General features: G+C 41.0%; 2 protein-coding genes across 4 annotated transcripts in view; one reads left to right on the top strand and one right to left on the bottom strand.

The window, feature by feature from the left end:
* SNX1 (sorting nexin 1) overlaps positions 1-12186 on the bottom strand; it is a 36784-nt gene extending 24598 nt beyond the window's left edge. The window contains exon 1 of one of the 2 annotated variants that reach the window (XM_007450697.1): positions 11999-12186. In XM_007450697.1, coding sequence (XP_007450759.1) covers positions 11999-12157 — 159 coding nt within the window. In that variant the 5' untranslated portion in view covers positions 12158-12186. The remainder of the gene's footprint in view (positions 1-11998) is intronic. The other variant, XM_007450698.1, reaches the window with a different exon arrangement.
* Positions 12187-15142: 2956 nt separating this feature from the next.
* CIAO2A (cytosolic iron-sulfur assembly component 2A) overlaps positions 15143-26411 on the top strand; it is a 13148-nt gene continuing 1879 nt past the window's right edge. Inside the window, exons 1-3 of one of the 2 annotated variants that reach the window (XM_007450695.1) lie at positions 15143-15510; positions 19532-19696; positions 24594-24643. In XM_007450695.1, coding sequence (XP_007450757.1) covers positions 15387-15510; positions 19532-19696; positions 24594-24643 — 339 coding nt within the window. In that variant the 5' untranslated portion in view covers positions 15143-15386. The remainder of the gene's footprint in view (positions 15511-19531; positions 19697-24593; positions 24644-26411) is intronic. The other variant, XM_007450696.1, reaches the window with a different exon arrangement.

Genomic DNA, 26411 nt, shown 5'->3' with positions numbered 1-26411 from the left:
GATCCCCTTCAAGCCCAAACCATACGTTGCTTGACTAGAACTGTGATGAAAACAAAAGCTTGTGCACTCTTAGTAAGCTAGGTAACAACTACCTTTGAGAATAGAAAACTGCTCCTCAAATATACTCTGGGACTCCATTCCAAAAACAACTAAAGGCTGAGTTCTAGGAAAGCTGAACATAGTTAGACCAATTATTGTATTTACTATTCTAATTTTTCCTCAGTAGTTCTTTTATAAAAATCTATGTACATAAAACTTTGTATTCTGTTTTTGCCCCCTTTGCCATCTGAGCAGTTTTTTCATGTCATTAAGGTTGTACAAAAATCCCACTTTCAATGACTTAACTCTCTATCATATGGGTATACTACAACATAGTCATTTCCCTAATGATGGGCATTTAGACAGTTTCCAGGTTTTTATTTTTATCATCACAAAAAATATGGTGATGTCTATCCCTATATATAAGTCTACATCTGATTATTTCCTTGGGATAGATTCTTAAGCAGAATTATTCAACGAAATTTTCAAAGGCTCTACTAAGCTCCCTTCCAGAAAGATCACAATTTGCATCCACCCCCAGGCCCCCACCCCACACCACCACAGCAACATTAAGCATTCTCTCTCTCTCTAAAAAATCTTTGTATGTTAACTAGTTATAAGTTGTCTTGCTCCCACATGTTTACTGGCCATCTGAATCCCTGTGATATGCTTTGGTGTCCTTTGCCCATTTTTCTATGCTAAGTTAGCGTTACTTAGATGTACACTTCTCTTACATAAGTATGTTCACTCTCTCTCCGGCATATCGTATAGTACCCACGCCCCCAATTTTATCTCTTTTTCTCTTTGCTTTATTTTTGATCTTAGCAAATTTATTCTCAATTGACTGATTTGGATTGGCATTGGCCTATTTCTTTAGGCTGAAGAGTACCCAGCACACAGTTGTCCTTTGAGGAATATTCTCAAGTTTTACTTAAAATCAAATACAAGAGAAGCTGAGCAGGACTATTTTTAAGGATAAGAAGAAATGAACCCCTGTTCATGGTACCCAACATTTATACAGGACTGTTAATAGAAAACAAGTCTTCCATGAGACTAGAGTTTATAATAATAGCTTACTTCTCATCAAAATAAATAGCCACCTGGTATTAAAACATATTTCATATGCCCAAGGTTAAAAGGCTAATTTTCATCAGTATTAAGGAATGATTTATATTAAAAAGCTAATTTTGAAGCAACAGTTTAAATTTTAGGAAGGATTCATTTTTGGGGGTGGAGACACACTGATTACAGAGTGACAAAATCAATACTAAAAATAAGGCTTGCTTTATAATCCATATTTTAAAAATCTCTTAATAGTAAGTCACAAAACTTTGAAGGGGGCTAAATTTCTAGGCAATAGATAAAACTATTTTCTGTGATGAAATTTTTTAAATTTATTTTTTATTGAAGTATAGTTAATGTACAATCTTGTCTAAGTTACAGGTGTACAGAACAGTGATTAACAATTTTTAAAGGTTATACTCCATTTATAGTTATTATAAAATATTGGCTAAATTCCCTGTGTTATACAATATATCCTTGTAATTTATTTTATACATAGTACTTTGTACCTCTTAATTCCCTATCCCTATATTACCCCTCTCCCTTCTCTCTCCCTACTGGTAACCACTAGTTTGTTCTCTATATCTGTGAGTCTGCTTCTTTTTTGTTATATTCACTAGTTTGCTGTATTTTTCAGATTCCACATATAAGTGATATCATACAGTATTTGTCTTTCATCTTTCTCTGTCTGACATATTTCTCTTAGTATAATACCCTCCAAGTCCATTCCTATTGTTGCAAATGACAAAATTTCATTGTATTTATTTTATTTTTATTATTATTATTATTTTTGCGGTACGCGGGCCTCTCACTGTTGTGGCCTCTCCCGTTGCGGAGCACAGGCTCCTGACGCGCAGGCTCAGCGGCCATGGCTCACGGGCCCAGCCGCTCCATGGCATGTGGGATCTTTCCGGACCGCGGCACGGACCCATGTCCCCTGCATCGGCAGGCAGACTCTCAACCACTGCGCCACCAGGGAAGCCCAAAATTTCATTTTTTTTATGACTGAGTAGTATTCCCGAGTGTGTGTGTGTGTGTGTGTGTGTATTTTTTTTTTCACCACATCTTAATCCCTTCATCTGTTGATGGACACTTAGGTTGCTTGCATATCTTGGCAATGGTAAATAGTGCTGCTACGAACATTGGGGTGCATTACCTTTTCAAATTAGTGTTTTATGGATATACACCCAGGTAGAATTGCTGGGTCATATAGTAGTTCCATTTTTAGTTTTTTAAGAAACTTCCATACTGTTTTACAATTCATATATATTTTATGTGTTGCAATTCATGGTTGTTATTATCATTACTTAAGCTCAAATCATTCCATCATTGGCCAGTGGGAACCTCTTCAAGTTGGCTCTGAGTATTTTTGACGTGACCCTGTAGTCTTTGACAGCTTCCTTGTTATCTGTAATGACAAGATTGTCCAGGCTCTTTTTGTACGTTTCCTACCTCACACCTGAAATCAGCCTGTTCTACGAGAACCAGAAGCCCTGGTTTCTTGAAATAGTATTTCAAGACCATGATCTGAGCACTAGGGGTATTCAGAGGTACCTGGGTTCATCAGTGTATCTAGAGCTTTTCAGTAGATAGATACAGATACACACATTTGTTTGTTAAATGTTTCACGTGTTCATACTGACATTTTCCATTCAAATATCAAGACTACAAATTTTAAGTCTCCTTTCTTTCATATAAGAATTCTGATTCTCGAGAACACAGTGGATGATAGGATTAGACTGTCTCATAAGTATTCACTTGATTTATCCCACATTACAGTCTCAGGATAACAATGCTGATACTATCACCAACTACTATGATTACTGAAAACAGTTAAACTTTTTTTTGCAAATGTTATCCCCATTCCCTTTCCTTTTTAAAAAATATAGTTGTGGGCTTCCCTGGTGATGCAGTGGTTGAGAGTCTGCCTGCTGATGCAGGAGACATGGGTTCGTGCCCCGGTCTGGGAAGATCCCACATGCCGCAGAGCGGCTGGGCCCGTGAGCCATGGCCACTAAGCTTGCGCGTCCGGAGCCTGTGCTCCGCAGCGGGAGAGGCCACAACAGTGAGGGGCCCGTGTACTGCAAAAAATAATAATAATAATAAAAAATATAGTTCTTTTATATCTGTAGTGTCAGAGTGTATGACCATGACATATGATGCTCTCTCCTTCTTATTCCTCCTTAAGTCTGAATTCTATAGGCAACTGCATCTTCAGTGCTCACCACCGGTCCATATGTCTATGTGTCTTCAATCATTCTGGCTGTCTAAGGAAGAGCTCAGAGGAACAGTATTCTCTGCGTTCTTGTGCTTCTGTTTGTACTTACAAGAGCACTCAGACAGCCTAATCCTAATCCTCAGAGAGTCACCAGAAAGAAATGCCAGCAAGACAGCACTTGTGTTAAGAGCAAACAGGTATTCTTTGCCAATTACCGGCTTCAAAGCATGAGGCTCAGGCTACTAATGAAATTCTTAGCTCAGGGAAGGACAGATGTGGGCTTCCTGTCCCCCAGAGCTGACACAGCCATTCAGTACTGAAAAGTACTGCTGTGATTCCGGCTATCTTCCGTTTACATTAACCAGTTTTGATTCTTCCTCATGTTACTCAATTGCTCTTTGCTCCAGGAAGAATCTTTGCATTATGTTCAAGGGACCTCAGAAGGGCAGTACAATTGAAATTCTCAACTGCATTTAGAGGATGAATCCAAATAAAAAGCTCAAGTAACAGTGCTTCTGGAAAACTGGGTACATACTCATTTTCCGATGAAAAATTTGGATAATTTAGTTAAGGCAATATGGAGCTACGGAATTGTGTGACAAGGAAAGGACAATTAGGAATAAGTCAACCCCAGAAGTTATACCCAGATGATAAAACGGCAGTCACGAAGTCTTTAAAAATTACCCTGATAGGGCTTTCCTGGTGGCACAGTGGTTAAGAATCTGCCTGCCAATGCTGGGGACACAAGTTTGAGCCCTGGTCTGGGAAGATCCCACATGCCGCGGAGCAACTAAGCCCGCGTGCCACAACTACAGAAACCCACGCACCTAGAGCCCGTGCTCCTCAACAAGAAAAGCCACCGCAATGAGAAGCCCGCGCACCACAACGGAGTAGCCCCCGCTCGCCGCAACTAGAGAAAGCCCGCGCACAGCAACAAAGACCCAATGCAGCCAAGAAAAAAACTTACACTGGAAGACCTTGGCATGAAATACTACTCCTTTTGCCACCTTTACTTCTGGGGAGAAATGAGCTAAGTGGGGCAGTGTATTAGTTTTCTATCACGGCTGTGACAAATTATCACAAATTTAACAGATTAAACAATGGAAATTTATTAATTTCTAGTTCTGCAGAAGTCAATACAGGTCTCACTGAGCTAAAATCAAGGTATCATCACGGCTGCATTCCGTCCTGGAGGTTCTAGGGGAGAATCTGTTTCCTTGCTCTTTCTAGCTTCTAGAAGCTGCCTACATTCCTTGGCTCATGGCCCACTTCCTCCATCTTCAAAGCCAACCATGTTACATCTATCTCTCTGTGCCTTTCTTTTGAAGGTAGTGACTCTCTGTCTCTTCCATTTTTAAAGAATCCTTGTGGTTACACTGGGCATACTCAGATCATCCAGGATAATTTCCCTACTTTAAGGTCAGCTGATAAGCAACCTTAATCCCAACTTCAAATTTACCTTTCACTTTGTAACCTAAGACCTTCACAGGTTCCAGGAATAGGAGTGGACATGCTGGAGGGGGAAGTCATTCTGCCTACCGCAGGCAGTGACTCCTCTCCCACACCATGTTTCAAAAATGGCACAGATGCACTAAAAGTTTCTGTGCTTAGGAGAATGGACCTTAAGTGTCCACTGGATTTGGTACATCTTACTCTACAAACTGGGTGAATATCTAACTAACCCAAATGATTTCACAATATTACCCCCTCTCATAACTTAAGGAGTTAAAGTAGGGATTCTTATGTGGGGTCCATGAACCACAGAATTGAGAATTGGGCCTATGAATTTAAATGGGAATAAAATTACAATTTACTTTTCACTAACCTCTAACTGAAATTCAGCATTTTCTTCAATTATAAAGACAGGCAACAAACCATGAGTAGTAGCAGTACCTGAGACATAGCTAATAAAAATTAGATATTTTTATTTGATATTACAGTTATTACAGACCTCAAAATATCATTTATGCTCATCTCAATTTAAAAATCACGGTATTAGACCTATCCCTAGATATTATTTAAAGCATTTTTTTAAAAAGCATATAACATAAAATTATTCTAATGTTTTGATAATTGCATTTCAGTATAATTGGTTTCCTTTGTAATATTATGTATTTTATACATTTAAGAACATTATTCTGAGAATGGGTCCACAGACTTCCCTGGACTGCTAATGGGTCCATGACACAAAAAAGGTAGAGAACCTCTGAGTTAGTTCCTCTAGGACTAATGAAAATGGAAAAGGGAGAGCTAGAAGGGTGGGGAAAATAAGCCTTAAACTGACCACTGAGTTAGTAAAGGAAAACCATGAGCAAGTGCAGTAGAGACCTCAAAGTGAAAGGCCATCCATGATCTACCAAAATTTAGCTACAGACATTCTACTGAATCCTCTGGTGTAACTTCCATACCAAATTTTTGGGGTCTCACACTAATATAACTTGGAAGGGCCTGGAACTGAAGAAGGATCAGAGTACTAATGGTGCATTAGCTTCTAAATTGAAAAAGCAGAACAAACCCAGTTCAAATCTGCTCTGAAAGCAAAACAAAGCCCCAGCTGTCCATTTGACTAAGCAAAAGAATACGCCACACAAAGTTGAGCAACAGACTTTTCCTGGACATGAGATACTTATGGCTACTTGCTCTAGTAACTATCAACTACTCATGATTTATTTATGACAGCAGTTACTGAAGAGTGCTGAGAAGCTTTGAGGACCAAGGGAGAGAAATTAGAGTGTTATTTTTCCTCTCCCTTCTCCCAGCCAAATGAATCGCCAAGTGGCCAAGTCATTAGAGTTACCCTGACATCTGAGTAAGTAAAGGGGCAGCAACACCCTACAGAACCTAGAAGTTGGATCACAACGTTAGTTGCTTCTCTCATAAGCCCCAAACTCTAATTTTATTTCATTTTAATTTATTTATTATTTTATTTATTTTGGCTGCGTTGGGTCTTTGTTGCTGCGTGCAGGTTTTCTCTAGTTGCGGTGAGTGGGGGCTACTCTTCATTGCGGTGCATGGGCTCTAGGCACGCGGGTTTCAGTAGTTGTGGCACGTGGGCTCAACAGTTGTGGCTCGAGGGCTCTAGAGCACAGGCTCAGTAGTTGTGGTGCACGGGCTTAGTTGCTCCGCAGCACGTGGGATATTCCCGGACCAGAGCTCGAACCCATGTCCCCGGCATTGGCAGGCGGATTCTTAACCACTGTGCCACAGGGAAGCCCCCACAACTCTTATTTTAAATACATTTTAAGTTGGGTTCTTATTAGTCATCTTTAAGTCTTCTTTCATGCCCCTTTCTCCAAAAGTGTTTTGGAACTACTTTTGTTAGCTTCTCCTCCATAACCTTGAAAGCTAGGTTAACTGCTAGTACAAGTCTATGATCAAGAAACCAATGAGTCTATGTACTTCAGGAAAATCTAAACTTATTAGAAGTTTACAATTTGAGCTGAGCATTAAAATGAATCTTTAGACAAAACACCAGTTACTGACTTTTCCAAGAACATCTGTATCAGACCTGTGTGAAAAATGTGTAATTTCAACTTCTGATCTTTTGATCAGATCTGACCACCTGATATGATGTTAGCTCCAAAAACAAGTGTTTGAGACAATGTGCGTATAGAAAATACTACAAACTAGACGGACAGTTACCCATGACTATTTACTAATATTAGTTGTAAATGACTATACCATTAACTAAAGAAACTAAGTATTAAATCTGTTTAAAAATACTGTTGTATAGTGAGAGGCCCGCATAACGCAAGGAAAAAAAAAAAAAAATACTGTTGTATAGATTAACTTTAAGAAGTCTGATTAGGGGACTTCCCTGGTGGTGCAGTGATTAAGAATCTGCCTGCCAATACAGGGGACACGGGTTCAAGCCCTGGTCCAGGAAGATCCTACATGCTGTGGAGCAGCTAAGCCCGTGTGCCACAACTACTGAGCCTGAGAGCCACAACTACTGAGCCTGCATGCCACAACTACTGAAGCCTGCACGCTTAGAGCCCGTGCTCCACAACAAGAGAAGCCACTGCAATGAGAAGCCTGCACACCGCAACAAAGAGTAGCCCCCGCTCACCGCAACTAGAGAAAGCCCGTGCGCAGTAACGAAAGACCCAACACAGCCATAAATAAATAAATAAATAAATGTATTAAAAAAAAAAAGAAGTCTGATTAGGAACAGAGAAAGGACAGTATCAAGAAACTTACTGAGGACATGTTATACCTTTGGGAATAGCCACCACGCATTTTGCAGAACAGAGAATTAAAATCTTAGCCAGTTAAACTATCAATTTCCTTAGAGCTTTTAATGAAATTACCAACTTATATCCAGATCTAAAAAAGTTATCCTATAAGCACTCAAAAGGAAATAAACTGGTCTTAAAAAAGAGCTGAGATAACATTGTAAAATGGTGCAACTGCTATGGAAAACAGTATGGAGGTTCCTCAAAAACTTAAAAATAGAACTACCTTATGATCCAGCAATCCCACTTCCGAGTATATCTGCAAAAGAATTGAAAGCAGGGTCTCAAAGAGATATTTGCATACCCATAGCAGCACTACTCATAGAGCCAAAAGGCAGAAGTAACCTACATGTCCACTGAAGGATGTATGGATAAACGAAATGTGGTATATACATTTGATGGAATATTATTCAGCCTTAAAAAGGAAGGAAATTATGATACATGCTACAACATGGATGAATCTTGAGGATACTGTGCTAAGTGAAATAAACCAGTCACAAAAAAGACAAATACTGTATGAGTCCACTTTATGAGGTTATCTAAAGCAGTCAAATTCATAGAAACAGAAAGTAGAATGGTGGCTACCAGGGGCCCAGGGGAGGGGGATAAGGGGAGTTGTTATTTGATGCAGATCTGTTTCACACAAATGTGAGTATACTTAGCACTACTGAACTGTACAATTTAAAACGGTTATGATGATAAATTTTGTTGTGTGTTTTATACCACAATTTAAAAAAAGCTGATTTGTTTTCCCCTCAGGATACATGTTATATTGATCATAGATGTAGGACTGGATTCTAAAAATACCATGTCCTTTTCTGTCTAAATGTTAATATGTAACTGATGTTTATATAATTCCCTATAGTCCATAAAACATTGTCAATCAGAAGCCAATTGCTATCCTTGACTTTTGACTACCAATAAAGACTAGTGATATTGTTCTTTAAACACCAGTGGAAATATGTAAATAAGTCTTGATTAGCCAAAGACAATTTTTTCAATATATGACTTTTCATTTTCAAGTCCCCTGCTATTTTGTCTTTATCCTATTCTTTTTTTCTAGCCATTTCTCTAATTACGAGGGTTTCAATTTAAGAATAAGAGTGGTAAGAAAAAACAATCTAATTGGTATAATATATCATCAAATGAAGTTACCAGATTTGGCCAAAACCTGAACCAAGGATATCATTAATCTATGTTTCCCTCCTTTTTCTCAGCATGAGAAAGGCCACCACAGTTCTCTTCTTTTATTCAGAGGACAAATCTAATGGTGGTCCTGGCATACTGCTAAAGAGATGAGCATATAAGAGCTTCTGGGAAGGCAGATAAACAACTTGCTTCAATTTTACCTTTCCGGTTTAGAAGTATGCAAATAAGACCAGTGAGGTCAAATGAGATGTAAAAACATGTATGCTATTTAGTCTTTTTAACATAACAATTTTAAGAATTAGAAGAACCGAAAAGGGGCTCTAATTTAGTCTCTCTTTTTACTAAGGGAAAAATTAATCCTATCATAGAACTAAGAAAGTTTTAACTAATAGATACATATCTGGATTCAGGTCCAATCAAAGATTCAGATAATATATTTAAAATTTTAGACCTTTTTTTTCTCTCTCTTTTTTTTTTTCTGCGATACGCGGGCCTCTCACTGTTGCGGCCTCTCCCGTTGCGGAGTACAGGCTCTGGACGCGCAGGCTCAGCGTCCATGGCTCACGGGCCCAGGCACTCCGTGACACGTGGGATCTTCCCGGACTGGGGCACGAACCCGTGTCCCCTGCATCGGCAGGCTGACTCTCAACCACTGGCCACCAGGGAAGCCCTAGACCTTTTTATTCATAGGTCCACAAAGTAAGAGGCATAAAGAAGATAAGGTCTTGAGTATTCTTAAGAACCAGACCTTCCACAAACTGGTTTTCAGGCTTAAGGCAATGATTTCAGATTTGTTTTAATAATCCTTTTAACTCCAGTCTATCCCATTCAAATAACTGGTTTGTAGATCCTAAAATGCATATCAGAGGATGCTCTTTCCATTAGAAATCAAATCATATTTTTATTACCATATTAAGAAAGCCTCTTGGGAGCAGATGGGATGATTAACAGCAGCAGCTGTTACATCAATGTCCAGGAAATTACATGCATACCAAAAATGAGTTTTAAACTTTATATGCCTCAGCTTCTCAATTCTTTAATGCTCCTCTCTTTGCTTCCAACATGCAACAAAACCTAGTATGAAGATAAACTTAAATCAGTAGGATGCTACTGAAGTCATTAAGTGCCTACTTTGATGGCTTTTAATCAAATCAATCTTATTACCAGTTTGATTTTGATAAATTATATTAACCATTTTTAGGATTAATTAATTAAACTTTTCTAATTCATTATTAGATTTTGTGGGGTTTTTGATTCTTCGAGTAATTCTAGTTTACAAAATGCTCAACTGTTCTAAGTGTTTTACAGGTATTCTAATTTAATCCTCACAATAATGGTGGCGGTAAATACTATTACTATTCACATTTTACAGGTGAGGAAACTACAGAGTAAATAAGTACTCTGCCCAAGGCTAAGCCAGCAAGTAACAGAGCCTGGATTTAAACCAGGCTTCAAAGCCCACTTTCTTAATTACTTTATTCTTCAATCTTGTTCCTTAAAATACAGAAGCACTGCAACCCATCTTCTCACACTGGCTCACAACTAAAGCATTTATTGTAATATAATTTGTATTGACTATTTAACAAAAAATTCACAGCCTAACTAGTGAGGAATCTTGGGGTCTTGGCTTTCTGAAGATTAACATCAGGACAGGCTGCTAAAAAATGGCTTACAGGTGGCATTTTAGTTCCCTCAGCAACTCAATTTTCCTGGATCAAAATCTAAATAAAAATAATTTGGCTTTCTGTGGTAGAACAAGTTCATTCTGACCCCCTCCTCCTCCCCTTAGATGGAAATTAGGCAAAGTATTTTCACTATCTTAGGAGACAAGTATGGATGCCTCTGGGAAGTAATCTGGTGAGACCAATCAAATCACAACCTCTTGAACTTACTTAGAGAACTTTAGAAAATAACAACTCATACTTCCAGGGTCCTTTTTGAAAAATAAATCATCATTTACCAATGTGACCAACTGCTTTCAGAGCCAGAGTCTCTGTTTTCAGATGTTCAGTCTGACTATCTACCATCTCAGCAGTTATCAACAGTCGCTGTTCTGCATAGCTTATGAGGGAATTACTAAAGGAATAGACAAAAGATTTGTTTTAAATGGGATACAGAGCTAAATTAGCAGCAAGAGTTATTTCTCAGAATAACAGAGACTTCATTTGACAGTCTGAGCTGTTATATAAGCACCAGCAAACACTTTTTGAGCTGGGATTATGGACTTAATTCCTAAATACAGTATACGGAAAAATCTAATGATTATCACAGAAGGCATTGCTAAGAAACTTAACCTTTTTCTGACTTAAATGAGAGAAGCCTCAAACTTTTTCAGACACATGCTTGCATAAAGAATTTAAAGCTGTTTTATTTAGTCACTCATATACTAAGTAGCTACTATGAAGCTAAGCATTAACCAAGATAGAAAGAAACATAAATTCACTCCTAGCACTGAAGAAGTTTTCAACCTGGAACTAAGTGTACCAAATGGTATGAGTCAGTATTCTTATAAAACAGCCCCAAAACATCTCCATTGGTTCTAGAACTGATTATTGATTTCCACATTCCACATATAAAGATGAGTTTTTTTCAATACCTAACTCTTAGAAGAAACCCGGATATTACTATGGGAAACACCATTTCCTCTTCTCATTTACAGATTTGCTCCCACTGAGGTACTTAGCCAACAAAAAACAGGGACAAAGCTTTCGATCTACGTAGTGGTTTATCTGGCAGGACCTTTTTTTCAACCGACATCTGGCAGGATTTTCCTAGAGATCAAAGGAGTCAAGTTAATTCTCCTAGACTAAGATCCAGAAAGGACCTTTAGTAATCACCGGTAAGGATGGAGCTAACGAAAGGATTTGTGGGCAGGTCACTATCCTGGGCAACTCCAGATAACATTATCCATCCTTGGAACAGTAAGGCGAGGTAAAGAAAAGTCTGCACCCCACGCCCTTACCTTGATCTATTAAATCAGCCTGGCAGGAAACCACCAGCAAACCAGCCCCGTGGGTCCGTGGGGCCGCAAGGCAGGGCCAAATGCCCGCCTCGGCGGCTCTTCGCTGTCAGGGACCTCAGCTGAGAAGCCACCACATCCCTCACTCCTCACCGTCCGCCCAGGGGCGGGGAAGCCAGGCCCTACGTCTCGGTGCTCATCTAGAACCTAAGCCACGACTACTGTCACCAACGTAAGGTGTCGCCGGGCCCACTCTGCCCAGCCTCCCCAACCCTCGCTTAGCCTCGCTTTCCTTTGGGGGCGCCCGCCCGCCTGCCCCGAAGGGTGCGAACTCACGGCCTCCGCGGCGCCGGTGAAAATATCCTCCCCCTCGGTGTCGCTGTCCCCGGCCTCTGGTTCTGACCCCCCGACTGCTCCCTCGGACTCCGGCTCCAGGACGGGGAAGGGCGGAGGGAGTCTTTCCGAAGCGCTACAGCCACCACCCCCCGACGCCATCTTCCTCCACCCACGGCGGAAGCCGCAACAACAACTTTATAAAGAGATAGTGCCGCGAGCAAATCGTTCCAGCGGCTCGAAGAGGGATGGCCGTTACCAGTCCCGCGGGGCGCGCGGGGCGGGGCCTACGCGCTGGGGGCGGGGCGGGACGACCCGGGGCTCCTGCCCCGCCAATCCAAACCCTGGGTCTCAAGGCTGAGCTCTTAACCTACAGGGCAAAAGGACAGAAAGGGAGGCGCTCGGGGACGTGCATGTTCTTAATGGCTCTTTGTGCTCTAGATAGCTTTATCTACCGGGCTTCTTAAGGAGATGAAGAAGCGAGTCTGAAAACCTCTTCGTGCCACCAACCCATGCCAAGCACAGTGGCTACATAGAGCTTCAATAAATATATTTTTTAAATTATTTATATTTTTAATTGTTGCTTTCATTGGGTCTTAGTCGCTCTGCGCAGGCTTTCTCTAGTTGCCGCGAACGGGGGGCTACCCTTTGTTGTGGTGAGTGGGCTTCTCACTGAGGTGGCTTCTCTTGAGGAACACGGGATCTAGGTGCATGGGCTTCAGTAGTTGTGGCATGCGGTCTCAGTAGTTGTGGCTCGTGGGATCTAGAGCGCAGGCTCAGTAGTTGTGGTGCACAGGCTTAGTTCCTCCGCAGCATGTGGGATATTCATGGGCCAGGGCTCAAACCCATGTCCCCTGCATTGGCAGGCGGATTCTTAACCACTGTGCCACCAGTGAAGTCCTCAATAAATATTTTTGATTGAGGTCTCTGAACAGATACAGTAAAGTTTTGCTATTCATTCTTTCAACATTTAGTTAATTCATTCAAGAAATATATATTGAGCATCTACTGTGTGCCTGGCACCCTGATATGCATTTGAGATATAGAAATAAAGACGCTTCTGGCCCCCTAGGCGCCTGAGGGACATGGACATGTAAGTGAAGAGTGCTATAATGTGCTATGGGAGCATAGTAAAAGAGATCATCAATTCTGTTTGGAGAAGTCGGGAGACCTCAAAGAGGAGGTGAGACTTCAGTGTCCTAAATTTGATTACAAGGAAGTTAGAATTATCCTCTCAATTGCTGTGGAGTAAGTGGAATGGAACAGATGGCAGGGGAATTATTAAACTCTGAACGAAATCTTCCTGGGACCTAAATTATTCACTGGTTGTCTGGTGGGCCTAAAATCTAATCAGCTAGACAAGAGTTTAAAGATAAATGGGAGGATATTACTCAGCCATAAAAAGGAACGAAACTGAGTCATTTGTAGTGAGGTGGATGGACCTAGAGACTGTCATTAAGAGTGAAGTAAGTCAGAAAGAGAAAAAAAAATACCGTATGCTAACACATATATATGGAATCTAAAAAAAAAAAAAAGAAAATGGTACTGATGAACCTAGTTGCAGGGCAGGGATAAAGAGGTAGACATCGAGAATGGACTTGATGACATGGGGTGGGAGGGCGAAGCTGGGGCAAAGTGAGAGTAGCATTGACATATACACTACCAAATGTTAAACAGTTGGTTGCTGCGAAGCAGCAGCATAGCACCGGGAGATCGGCTCGGTGCTTTGCGATGACCTAGAAGGGTGGGATAGGGAGGATGGGAGGGAGGAGGCTCAAGAGGGAGGGGATATGGGGACATGTGTATGCATATGGCTGATTCTCTTTGTTGTGCAACAGAAACTAACACGGTATTGTGAAGCAATTATACTCCAATAAATATCTATTTAAAAAAAGATAAATGGGATATGTTATCATGGGATAATTCAGCAAGATAATCCTTACTTTCCTCTCAATAGAGATGGTATGAGGGCTTCCCTGGTGGCGCAGTGGTTACGAATCCGCCTGCCAATGCAGGGGACACAGGTTCGAGCCCTGGTCCGGGAAGATCCCACATGCCGCAGAGCAACTAAGTGTGTGCGCCACAACTACTGAGCCTGTGCTCTAGAGCCCACGAGCCACAACTACTCAGCCCGCATGCTACAACTACTGAAGCCCGCGTGCCTAGAGCCCGTGCTCCGCAGGAAGAGAAGCCACCACGATGAGAAGCCTGTGTACCGCAACAAAGAGTAGCACCCGCTCACCACAATTAGAGAAAGCCTGCGCAGCAACGAAGACCCAATGCAGCCAAAACCAAATAAAATTAATAAATTTATAAAAAAATAAAATAGAGATGGTACGAAACTTGTCATCAACTTTGACAAAAGGTTTCATTTGTTCGAAACTGCAAATTCCTGAACATCAGGGGTTGGCTCCCTCACAGGTCTGTGAACTGCTTGAGGGTAAGGGCCGTGTCCTATCTTCGTATCCTTGGCGTCTATAGACCAAGTCTGGCAAATTAAGTATCGAATAAACGTTTGAGATTTGACTGTAGGGATGGATGGATAAAAGTAAAATTAGCATCATCAACCTTGTTACTGGCATCCATCACTGCCACCAAACCGGAGGACTTAAGACGTTCTTTTTAGGATGGCGATCTCCAATGTCACTATTGGACACACTCGACATTCGGAAAGCTCTCTCGTTCTAAGTTATCTTGAAGGCGATTGGCAGAAATACTCAGCTCGTAGTGGGGAGCTGTGCTAGCCTGAGTCTCTATGAGACGAGAAAACAAAAAGGAACCCCTCCTCCCGCCACGCCTAACTATCCTTACTAGGCTCCAAAGACATCCCGTTTAACCGCAACGGAAACTCACTTCCGGCCTGACTAGGACGTAAGAAAACTTTGACAGGAAGCGGCCCCCTCGGAGAAATAATAGTAGGGCGTCACCGTGCAGACGCCCTTCCAGCACTAGAAATCAAGATCTCCTTTCCCCTACCTCTTCAGGGTTTCATCTTTAGCTTATCCAGACGCTGAGTGAGGCAATTAACGGCGGTTAACAGACCGTTACCTGCCCCCGCCCACCGTTGGAGACTACAGATCCCATATTGCAGCTCGCCGTCTTCCAAAGAAAACGCCCATACGACCCAGCACGCAACGCGCCTCATGGGCCTCTAGGAATTTTTTTCCCTTGTTCCGCCGAAACCGAGCAAAGCATGCTGGGGCTTGTAGTTCTCATGGCTCCCTTACCTAGGTCCTTCGCGGTACTCCGTCCGGTCCCGCCTATTCTCTGCCCTGGACCTTTAGGCTTCTCTTGGCCCGTTTGAAGACCAGGAAGTTGATAAGTCGCGAGGCTCGCTGCTGAGAGACGGTGGCTCGGGTGGGACAGTCGCCAGGGATGGCGGAGCGTAAGGATGGAGCGGGTGTCCGGACTGCTCTCCTGGACGCTGAGCAGAGTCCTGTGGCTGTCGGGCCTCTTTGAGCGGGGAGCTGCCCGGCAGCCCCGGATCATGGAAGAGAAAGCGCTAGAAGTTTATGGTAATTAATTTACCCAGGGCAGCATTTGGTGGTATACGTGGAGGCGGGGGTAACGAGGGCCTCACCTGAGGGTTAAGAGTGGAGACTCGGGTTTTTGCCAGATCTCGTCCGGGAGCGTAGGAAGCTTTTTCTCCGGAGTCCTAAGTCACACGGGCATGTGGGTCTTTCTAGGACCCAGGCTCTTGCTAAACCCGGGGCAAGCCGAGCCTGGAGGTCTCAAACGCTTCATTTCCCTTGTCTGCCCCCACGTTCTAGTGGCTATCTCAAGACTTATGGGCAGAGCAAGCGTTCAGGGTGTTTGGTTAGGAAGCAAAGCTGGCCTGATTGCCCTACTTGAGCCTCCTTCCTCCCTAGCCCCTGGACACACACTCCTCCTTCCGCCGCCGAGGGTACTGCTGGGTGACTGCCGAGCTGGGGACTGGCCCAAGGTCACAGCCACCCTCTTCTGCTGCAGACGCCGTAGACAGAGGTCCCCAAGAGCCCGGCCTTGAACTTATCGTTCTTTAACACACCCAAGCCTGGTGTGCAAAAAAGAATACACACACATTGAGTTATATATATGTATAACGTATATTATATATATGCACACACACATATTCTCTATTCAACCCCTGGAACCATCTTCATCGTACAGATGAGAAAATAAAGGTGTAGAGTGGTTAAACAACTACCTGGAGGCCACTCTGCCAGTAAAGAAACAGCAAAAACCAAAGCTCTTGTCTTCTGATTCGAAACTTAGTGTGCTTTTCATCACTTCATAATTGCTTTATAACTTGCCTTTTTTGGACTTATTAGTATTGTTTTTGAAAACTAAAACGACTGGATCTAACGAGCGTTCAAAGATTCCTGCTGACTTAGGGTAAAAGTATAACCACAAGAATACAGATAATGCAGGTAAGGATTATAGACCCGTAGAAAGAAGCCAGGGATGTTAAAGACCTTCGGAGTTAATCTGGTTTACCTCTTACTAGGGGCAGGACTTAAACCCAGTCAGGTGACAAGTGTGAGTGGAATGATCTCCACAAAGCAGTAAGCAGAGGTCCTCAAGAGCCCAGCCTTGAACTTATAGTTCTTTAACACACCCAAGCCTGGAGTGCAAAAAAAAATACACAGTTAGTTATATATGTATAACATATATTATACATATACGCACACACACTTATATTCTCTATTCAACCCCTGGAACCATCTTCATTGTACAGGTAGGGTTTGTGGTTAAAGGTGGAGGGAGGTGTGGTCAAAAATTGTTTTACATAGCAGGTTGGAACTGGATCCTGAAGGTTTAAATATAAATTAAGAATTTAATATCAGTGCAGAGCCAGCAGAAGAATTTAAGTCAAGGGAGCAATGTGAGGAGAACAACATTGCTTTCTTTCTAAAGAAATAAATGCAAATCACTAGAAAAGTAGAGAAGTTGAGTAAGGCGTGAGGTTTAATTTCAGAGTGATTTAACATATAAACAATATAATGCAGCTTGTATATATGAGCCTTACAGGGAAAAGGATGAAAGGGAAAAAATTCCTTTTCAAAAACACCTGTTTCCCTGAGCCCCGTGTTTCACAGCCTTGTGAAGCCTCTTTTTCTTGCCTCCCTTTTCAAATTCTGTTTCTAATCAAGTGATAAGCTCAGGAGTTGCTGGGGAGAAAATAGAGTTTGATTGATTTGTTTTTCCCAGCTGGATTTCTGATTACAGTGGTGCTGTGAGTAATAGAACAAAACCTCATGCTTGAGAACATCAAGCCTGTCCCATGTGAACTCCCTCTGCTTTTTTCTACCTCACTATTTCTCTTATCATTCTCCTTTTCCATCTTTTTCTACAACCTCAGGGTAAGAAGGAAATCTTTTCCTCTCCACCGCCAACCCAGCCTCCCACATCTTTGGTCTCATTCCTTTCTGCTTATTTTACCAGCCTCCTCCCCTCCCCTCCTTGAAATTTCAGTGGCTCTTCCTCTATTTTTCTTTTCCTTCCTCTGTTTGATCCTTCCCCTTGGGCTATAAAACATACTCAAGTTTCCCTTATCCTTGTCATTGTTCTAGCTTTTTCTAAATGCACTGTCCTTTTTTTGCTCTTCCCTCCTTCCCTGTCAAAGCCCTAGGATTACATTTGCAGTTCCTTCTCACTTCCCCTTTTGCAAGCTGGCCTCTGCCTTTACCTCTCTACCGAAAGTGCTTTCTTACAGGTGACCTTCTGAGACCTGCTTTAGCTTTCGTTAACCTGCATTTTTCTGCAGCATTTTTTTTAAAATTTATTTTTGGCTGTGTTGGGTCTTCGTTGCTGCACGCGGGCATTCTCTAGTTGTGGTGAGCGGGGGCAACTCTTCGTTGTGGTGCGCGGGCTTCTCATTGCGGTGGCTTCTCTTGTTGCAGAGCATAGGCTCTAGGTGCACGGGCTTCAGTAGTTGTGGCACATGGGCTGAGTAGTTGCGGTACGCAGGCTCAGTAGTTGTGGTGCACGGGCTTAGTAGTTCCACAGCATGTGGCAGCTTCCCAGACTAGGGATCGAACCTGTGTCCCCTGCATTGGCAGGTGGATTCTTAACCACTGTGCCACAAGGGAAGGCCCTTTTCTGCAGCATTTGATGTTGTTAACCATCCCCTCTTTCCTTTTATGCTGCATTTTGCTTTTCTTCCTCCTACTGATCCCCAAATTAGGTGCTTCCTACAGATCCATACTTGGTTCTCTTTCCTTTTACATTTGTGATTCTCCAACTGGACTGCCCATAAGAATAGCCTGAAGAATTTTTTTAAGTCTCAATGCCCAGGTCATACTGTGAATGAATTAAATCAGAATCCCTGGTAGGGCTCAGACACCAGTTTTTGTTTTTGTTTTGAAACATTCCTAGTGATTCCATTGTTCAGCCAAGGTTGAAAACTGTGGTTCTACTCATTGTTCTTTGTGAATCCCATGAGTTCAACAGCCACTCCAGCCTTGGTTCTTTTAAACCTTATGCCATAATTCAGTGTTTGCTGGAATGTTTCATTGGTTTGCCCCTTAAGCACCTCAGAATGATTATATATAAGATTTAACCTGTTCATCTCAGTCCCCACCCAAATTTCCTCCTTTGTTCTCTCTTCTTTTTTTTTAAATTCTGTCTTTGTTCTCACAGGCGCTTAGATTTACAATCTTAGTCATCTTCCTTTTCTCCCTTTCCTTGTCTTCTACATCCAGATAGTTGTCAGATTCTGTTGATTCTGCCTCTGAAATTACTTCTTCGTCTTTCCCCTCCTCTCTATTGCTATGGTCATGTCCCTGTTTTAGGCCCAGCTTTTTCAGCTGGTATCCCTGGCTCTGCTCTTTAGTTCTGAGTCTACCAGCTGACAGTGTAATGCTGTCCATGTCACTCCCTAGTTCAGAACCTCTTGAGGACGTCCTATTGCCTGTAGCTGACTCTAAAAGACCCTTAATGGGCTGTGGCCTAAACTCTTAATAACTTCTTCCCTTATGCTGAGTTCCGTGCAAACTAAACTTGTTCTTTACTTTCCTTCACCTTAAATGGCAAATATTGAAATGTTACCCATTTTTTTGTTTTTGTTTTTTGTTTGTTGTGGGGGTTTTTTTTGGCCGCACAGTGCGGCCTGCAGGATCTTAGTTCCCTGATCAAGGATCAAACCTGAGCCCCTGCAGTGGAAGCGTGGAGTCCTAACCACTGGACCGCCAGGGAATTCCCCAAAATGTTACCCATTTTTAAAGGCTTGATTCAGATTCCATTTCCATAAATCCCGATACTGCATTCTCCCAAACTAAGTTATTTTTTCCCTTGAACTTCTATGACACTTTCCCCATTCATGTATTCTCTATGCAAGGTTGGATCCAAGAAACTGGACATGAGGTAGTAATAATCCAAGAAAATTGTTTTCTCAAAAGGACACTAGTAGTGGAAATTTCTGTCAGAAACCTGGGGAGTGGCTGTAGTATTTGCTCAAACAGAAAGAAGTCAGTGTTTGGATTAGGACTGGCAAAATTGTTTGTATTTAGAATATTCATGTTTTAACATAAAACCTTTTCTCTGATGTTTCTTTAGATTTGATTCGAACTATCCGGGACCCAGAGAAACCCAATACTTTAGAAGAACTGGAAGTGGTAACGGAAAGTTGTGTGGAGGTTCAGGAGATAAATGAAGAAGACTATTTGGTTATTATCAGGTTCACGCCAACAGTACCTCATTGCTCTTTGGCGACTCTTATTGGTAAGGTTTTAGATAAAGATATTTATATATTAATTCTGAATTATTCTAGCTGATACTGACCCGCAGTAATGATTAGCATCATGTATCATACTTTATGGTTTACAGAATATTTTCTGTAGTTCTCAACAATTAGCGTATGAGAGGGTCAATATTATCTTCATTTTACAGATGAGGAACCTGAGGCTCAGAGAGTTTAAGGGACTTGCTCAGCATCATGTAGGCAGGAAATGATGAAGCTGAGGCTCAATTCCAGGTCTCCTGACTTTAAGTGTGTTTTTCCTTTAGCTATACCATGCTGCTTCTCTACAATTAATGGAGCCTGAGTGTGGGCCAGCTCCTCTCCTCAGTTCTGGAGATCGGAATGGGTGTTGTCAGACTAGCATTGCTGTCCTTACCATCTTCTCCTTTTAGCTGCTCTCTTGGCTCCTATGTAGCATGGGCAGAAGTCCTGGTGGGAGGATATTTTTTCAGGTAGTTTTCTTTTTGAGAGGTTGCATTCCCAATATTTTGGATTAGTTAGCTGTGAGATATACAATAGATATCTTTGTATACTTTGTTAAAAAGAAGGTAAAGAAAGTTTATTTCAAACCAGATCTTGATCAGTAGGGAACCAATTAAATAATCAGAGATGGTGTTTATTAACAATGGAATACTATGCAGCTATAAAAAAGAATGAAGAAGCTCTCCATATACTAATATGGAAAGATCTCTATGACATACTTTTTGGAAATAAAAGCAAGTATGACAGTGCTACATTTGTGTAAAGAAAAGCAAAACTATACATTTATATTTGATTGCATATCCATAAGGAAAACATAAGAAATGAATAGCTAAGATGGGGGTGGGCATTAGTGATGGTGGGAACTGGTCAGAATGGGGATAGGGTGGCAGGGAGACTTTATAACTTTTTATATTTTTAAGCTTTTGAACATTGAGAATATATTACCTATTTAAAAATGGACAAATTTATAAAAAGGATTGGAAAGGTAAATATTTTATTGTTGTTTCTACTATTGTTGTGAGTTGTCTTTCTTTTCTCACTTGTTGGACCTGGGATCCCTCAAGTAGTGGCTTCCAGCATATGGGGCACATCTTGAGGGGCTAGACGGTCTGTGAATCCATAGATACTATTGTGGTTATAAAATTCCAATACTAGAAAAAGCATTCTTGAACACATACTTATTTTTCGTTATTGGACAGTTTCTGAATCAACAGATATCGAAAACAGATTTCAGAAAGTAATATTTATATTGTGTTTCTTAAATTATAAAAGTAACATGTTTGTTGGCAATAATTTTGAAATTCCACAAAAGTATAAAGAAGAAAATTTTTTTAAGTTGTCATTAGAATGTGTGCTTTAGGCTAAAATTCCAGCTCTGTCAGCTCTGTCACTCTTTGGTCTTGGGCAAGTTACTTAACCTTTCTGAGCCTGTTTCCTTATCTGTAAAATACTGAGAGTAAGGGTAACTACTGACTTGTAAGGGTTAAGTAATAGAAAGTATGAAGTAGATGAGAAATGTTTTTTAGTTCTCCTTAAATATTATTGTTTAATTATATGGTCAACTATATGGTCATATAATTATATGGTCATCATTTTTGTAACCATTTAGACTACTTCTAGCCTCCTACAATTATAAATAATACTATGTTGAACAACTTTATACATAAATACTTTTATTTATCTCTAGTTATTGCTTCAGGATAAATTTCTGTAAGTGGAATTATTGGGTCATATGGTAGAAATATTTTTAAGTCTCTGGGTAAATATTAGCAAGTCACTGGGAATTCCCAGGTGGTCCAGTGATTAGGACTCTGCACTTTCACTGCCAAGGGCATGGGTTCAATCCCTGGTCAGGGAACTAAGATCCCGCAAGCCGCGTGGTATAGCCAAAAAAAACAGTTCATACTCTATGACCGAGGAATTAAGGAAATAATTCCCTAGGAGAAAATAGTAGCATGTACAAAACATATATAGTAAATTTATGATAATAAATCCTGGAAGAAACTATAGTATCGATTAATACTGAAATGATATAAAAATAATGGCATTTCTTATTTCTGTTGAAAATGATGAATATAATCAGGGAATCAAAGTATCTGTGTGAGAGTGGATGAAAAAGCTTGAATGATAAATTGAATTTGCGTTATGATGGCAGTTATTTTAAAAAACTGTTTACGTGGACAAAGATTGAGAGAGCACATGAAATAAAAATAACTGTAAAGGTGTCAAGATTAGCTTATGGTTGAATTTCAGATCTCTACACCTCTTGACAGAGTATTGTCACTTTTTTGGCCCTTTTGATATGGGTTTCATTTAAGACCATTGGCTTTTGAGACGGTTGTATGGTAGTGTATCATAGTAATCATGTTCAAGCAACATGACTGGAAAACTCGATGAAGGGAGTCCTCTTTCTGGCTGATGCATTAGGAGGCATTTCCTATGAGCAGGTAGTACTAAGCAGAGAAAGGCACCTGAGTCAGAGTTCCACCCTGACTGCTTAGGTTGTCACCTACTCAGTTACCCTGGTATATCATTCCAAAGACAAGGAAGACTCAAAACGGGTGAGTGGGTAGGGCAGAAAAACCACTTGATAATCTTTTCTGTTGACTTAAACAAGAATGGCTGATGGCAGGATATGAAGGGCATAGGATTTGGAGTCTAGATTGAGCTTCCAGCTCTGCCACATATTAGCTATGTCATGTGGAACAAATCACTCATCTTGGTTCCTGGCTGTAAAATGAAAATGATAAAATAGTAATAGCTAACATTTATTGGATACTTATTATGCATCAACTACTGTTTTAAGCATGACTATATTTACTCCTCGTGCGTAACAACCTTATATATAGTGGTACTATTGTAATACTTGTATAACAGATAAGGAAACTGAAGTTCACAGAGGTTAAGTAACTTGCCTGGCGTCACACAGCTAGTGTGTAGTGGAGCCACTTTTGAACCCAAATTACCTGTCTCAGTTATGCTATACTGCCTATCTTGAGGATACTGATATACAAGAAAGCGCTTTGTGAATTGTAAAACAGTTATTATTTATGGGTAAAATACCTACCAACAGTGACTAGAACACATGAGGATGCTCAAGAAACAAATTAAGGAGACAATGGGGGAGCAGAGGAAGGACAGCCCTCCAGATAAGCTTTAAGGCAGATAGATACTCTAAAGGGAGACCCTTCTTAAGGAAATTATATATTTTCTTTAGAATTCCCTAATATTTATTATGGAATTACTGTATTGTAGACTCTAAGGTAGGCCCAATCTCATTGTAGCTCATTTAATACTTTTTCCTTCTCTGGAATTTTTCAGATGATTCTGTTAGAAAACCTAGTGGTACTTTAGAAAACCACAAGCAAATTAATTTCATACTTCCCCAAAGGAGAGGTAGTCTAACAATTATGTTTTGCTGTGTTATGTTTGGGGTTTTGTTATTGTTGTTTATTTTTAATCAAACCAAAATACTAAGAAAATGTTCCTTATAACGTAACAAGCCCTTATGTATTGATATTAGTTGGGAGAGGAAATAAATTGCTCTAAATAAAAACCTGCAAAGCCAGGGAACTAGAGATTCATTCTGACCCTATTTTTCAAAAACTCATTACTGAAACACTTTTTCCTCATAACAAGAGCAGCTTGGTTTATCTTCTCTGTCTAGAGGTGTAGACTTAGTTAAAATTGTATGCCATATTTTATGGTGGGAGAGAAGTGAAACATTGGCACTGAGGCTCTGTTCCAAGCTGACTTTTAATTTCTCTTGGAAGTCTCAACTGGAAAAAAAAAAATATTGAACTGTGACTTGGTATTGGGGTGATAAACTGAACTTCAGAGGAGCTTGTTTTAGGGAAACAACTCTATTTGTACCCTGCAGGCACAGAGGATTCCAAATTTGAGAGATTGCTTGTGGTCCTTTTTTTTTTTTTTTCTTAATAAATTTATTTATTTAGGCTGTGTTGGGTCTTCGTTTCTGTGCGAGGGCTTTCTCTAGTTGCGGCGAGCGGGGGCCACTCTTCATCACGGTGCGCGGGCCTTTCACTGTCGCGGCCTCTCTTGTGGAGCACAGGCTCCAGACGCGCAGGCTCAGTAGCTGTGGCTCATGGGCCTAGTTGCTCCGCGGCATGTGGGATCTTCCCAGACCAGGGCCCGAACCCGTGTCCCCTGCATCGGCAGGCAGATTCTCAACCACTGCGCCACCAGGGAAGACTGCTTGTGGTCCTTTTTAAGTGGCTCTTACTTGGTTTTAAGTTTTTTGGGTTTTGTTTTTTGCGGTACGCGGGCCTCTCACTGTTGTGGCCTCTCCCGTTGCGGAGCACAGGCTCCGGACACGCAGGCTCAGTGGCCATGGCTCACGGGCCCAGCCGCTCCGCGGCATGTGGGATCTTCCTGGACCGGGGCACGAACCCATGTCCCCTCCATCGGCAGGTGGATTCTCATCCACTGTGCCACCAGGGAAGCCCCGGTTTTAAGTTTTTGTGTGGCCTGACCTGTTGCAGGTATGCAATAAAGTTTAATGAGTGAATTGGCCTTTGATGGAAGGCAAATTGATACAGCAGAAAGGACCTGCATTTTGCAGTGGTTTCAGGTTCCAGTCCCAACTCTTCATTTTACTAGCTCTTTGATCTTGGGTAAGTTACACTGTGACCTTGGTTTCATAATTTGTAGAATGGGATTGACAATACCTAGCTCACTGGATTATCATGAGGAATTCGTAAGATGTATCAATATTAAAGTTGCTAGGTAAAGGTGCCAGGCTCAGAGGAGGCGTATATTGGATTGAGCCTAAGCTCTTTTCAGCTACTGTTTTGTATAGAGACACCTAGACACAGCTGTATGCTTTTTCAAGAACCAATAAGAAGAGATAATTGGGGCTTTTTTTTTCCTCCGCAGGGCTGTGCTTAAGAGTTAAACTTCAGCGGTGTTTACCGTTTAAACATAAGGTAAGGAATGTGTTTGTTGTTGTTGTTTTATAATAACTTTGTTGAGATTTGATTCACATATCATACAACCACCTATTTAAAGTATAGAATTTAATGTTTTTTGGTATATTCACAAAACTGTGCAGCCATTGCTACTATCAATTTTGGAACATTTTCATCATCCCAGTAAAAAAACCCATACCAATTAGCAGTCATTCCCCATTTCTCCTAAACCCTCTCCCATCCCTAGGCAACCACTAATGTACTTTTGTCTCTATAGATTTGCCTATTCTGGGTGTTTCATTTGAATGGAATCATATAATTTGTGGTCTATTAAGACTGGCTTCTTGCACTTAGAATAATATTTTCAGAATTCATTTATGTCATAACATGTATCAGTATTTCTTTGCCTTGCCTTGTACTGTTCTTTTGTGTAGATATCACATTGTATTTATTTGTTTTATAATTTGGTAGACATTTGGGTTGTTTCCACTTTTTGTCTTTTATGAATAATGTTGCTATAAACCTTTGTGTCCAAGTGTTTGTGTGGGCATGTGTTTTCATTTCTTTTCCACCAAGGGCATATGTTTTCCATTTCTTTTCTTCCTGGATTCTATGGTAACTCGATGTTTAACCTTTTGAGGAACTTCCAGACTGTTTTCCATAGCCACTTCACCCTTTTACATTCCCACCAGCAGCGTATGAGGGTTCTGATTTCTCCACATCCTTGCCAACACTTATGATTATCTTTTTTTCATTACAGCCATCACTAGAATGTGTGAAGTGATATCTAACTGTGGTTTTGATTTGCATTTCTCTGATGGGTGACAATATTCATCCAAAAATTTAAAACCAGTTAAGAACCACTTAAAAAGGGCCACAAGAAACCTCTCAAATTTACAATCTTCTGTGGACCAAACCAACTGTTTGGTTACCCTGAGGTATAGTTCGCATAGGAATAGTAAGGTAAATGCTTGACTCTTCCCTATTTACCATTTTTCAGAATAATGAGTCGTGCATAATTTTAAGCCAAAGTAAATGAGTATAGAGTGATTTTATACCACTTCCTTTGTTGTTTAGAATAAGAGTTAGTGTTATGCCACTGGGGGAATGTATATGGTGTTTTGTCTTTTAAAGAAGACTGGACTAAATGGTCTCTAGGGTCTCTTATAGCCATAATAGGCTATGATTTTCCCCCCCATGAAAAACATTTATCTCAGTAGTAAATAAGTATATGCGAATTAGATCACATGCTCCAATGTTCCCTGAAAAATAGACAAATCTTTATCGTATAGCATGATTTATTTACCGCAAGATTTGCAATAATTTTGTGGATTTGTCTCAAAAGCTCTGGTTCTTGGAGGTTAGCTAGTTTAAGGGAGTGATTGCAGCAGGACCAGGAGAGATAACTTAACCAGTATTGTACTTGACAATAAATTTATCAAGATAATAGTAGATGAGAAAAGGAGGATACTGAAAACTGTATATTGTGATACCATTTTTGTAAAGTACACAATAAAAAGAAACTTCCAGCCTTGGTGTGTGTGTGTGTGTGTGTGTGTGTGAAATCTGTTAAATTATGTGGGTATAGAGAAAAATATGGAAGAAAGTACACTAGATTATTATTATTTTTTTTTTTGCGGTACGCAGGCCTCTCACTGTTGTGGCCTCTCCCGCTGCGGAGCACAGGCTCCGAACGCGCAGGCTCAGCGGCCATGGCTCTTGGGCCCAGCCGCTCCGCGGCATGTGGGATCTTCCCAGACCGGGGCACAAACCTGTGTCCCCTGCA

The sequence above is a fragment of the Lipotes vexillifer genome, unplaced genomic scaffold (assembly GCF_000442215.2).
Source record: "Lipotes vexillifer unplaced genomic scaffold, Lipotes_vexillifer_v1.1 scaffold1019, whole genome shotgun sequence".
In the NCBI taxonomy this organism is placed as follows: Eukaryota; Metazoa; Chordata; class Mammalia; order Artiodactyla; family Lipotidae; genus Lipotes; species Lipotes vexillifer.
This window is presented reverse-complemented; position numbering and strand designations above follow the sequence as displayed.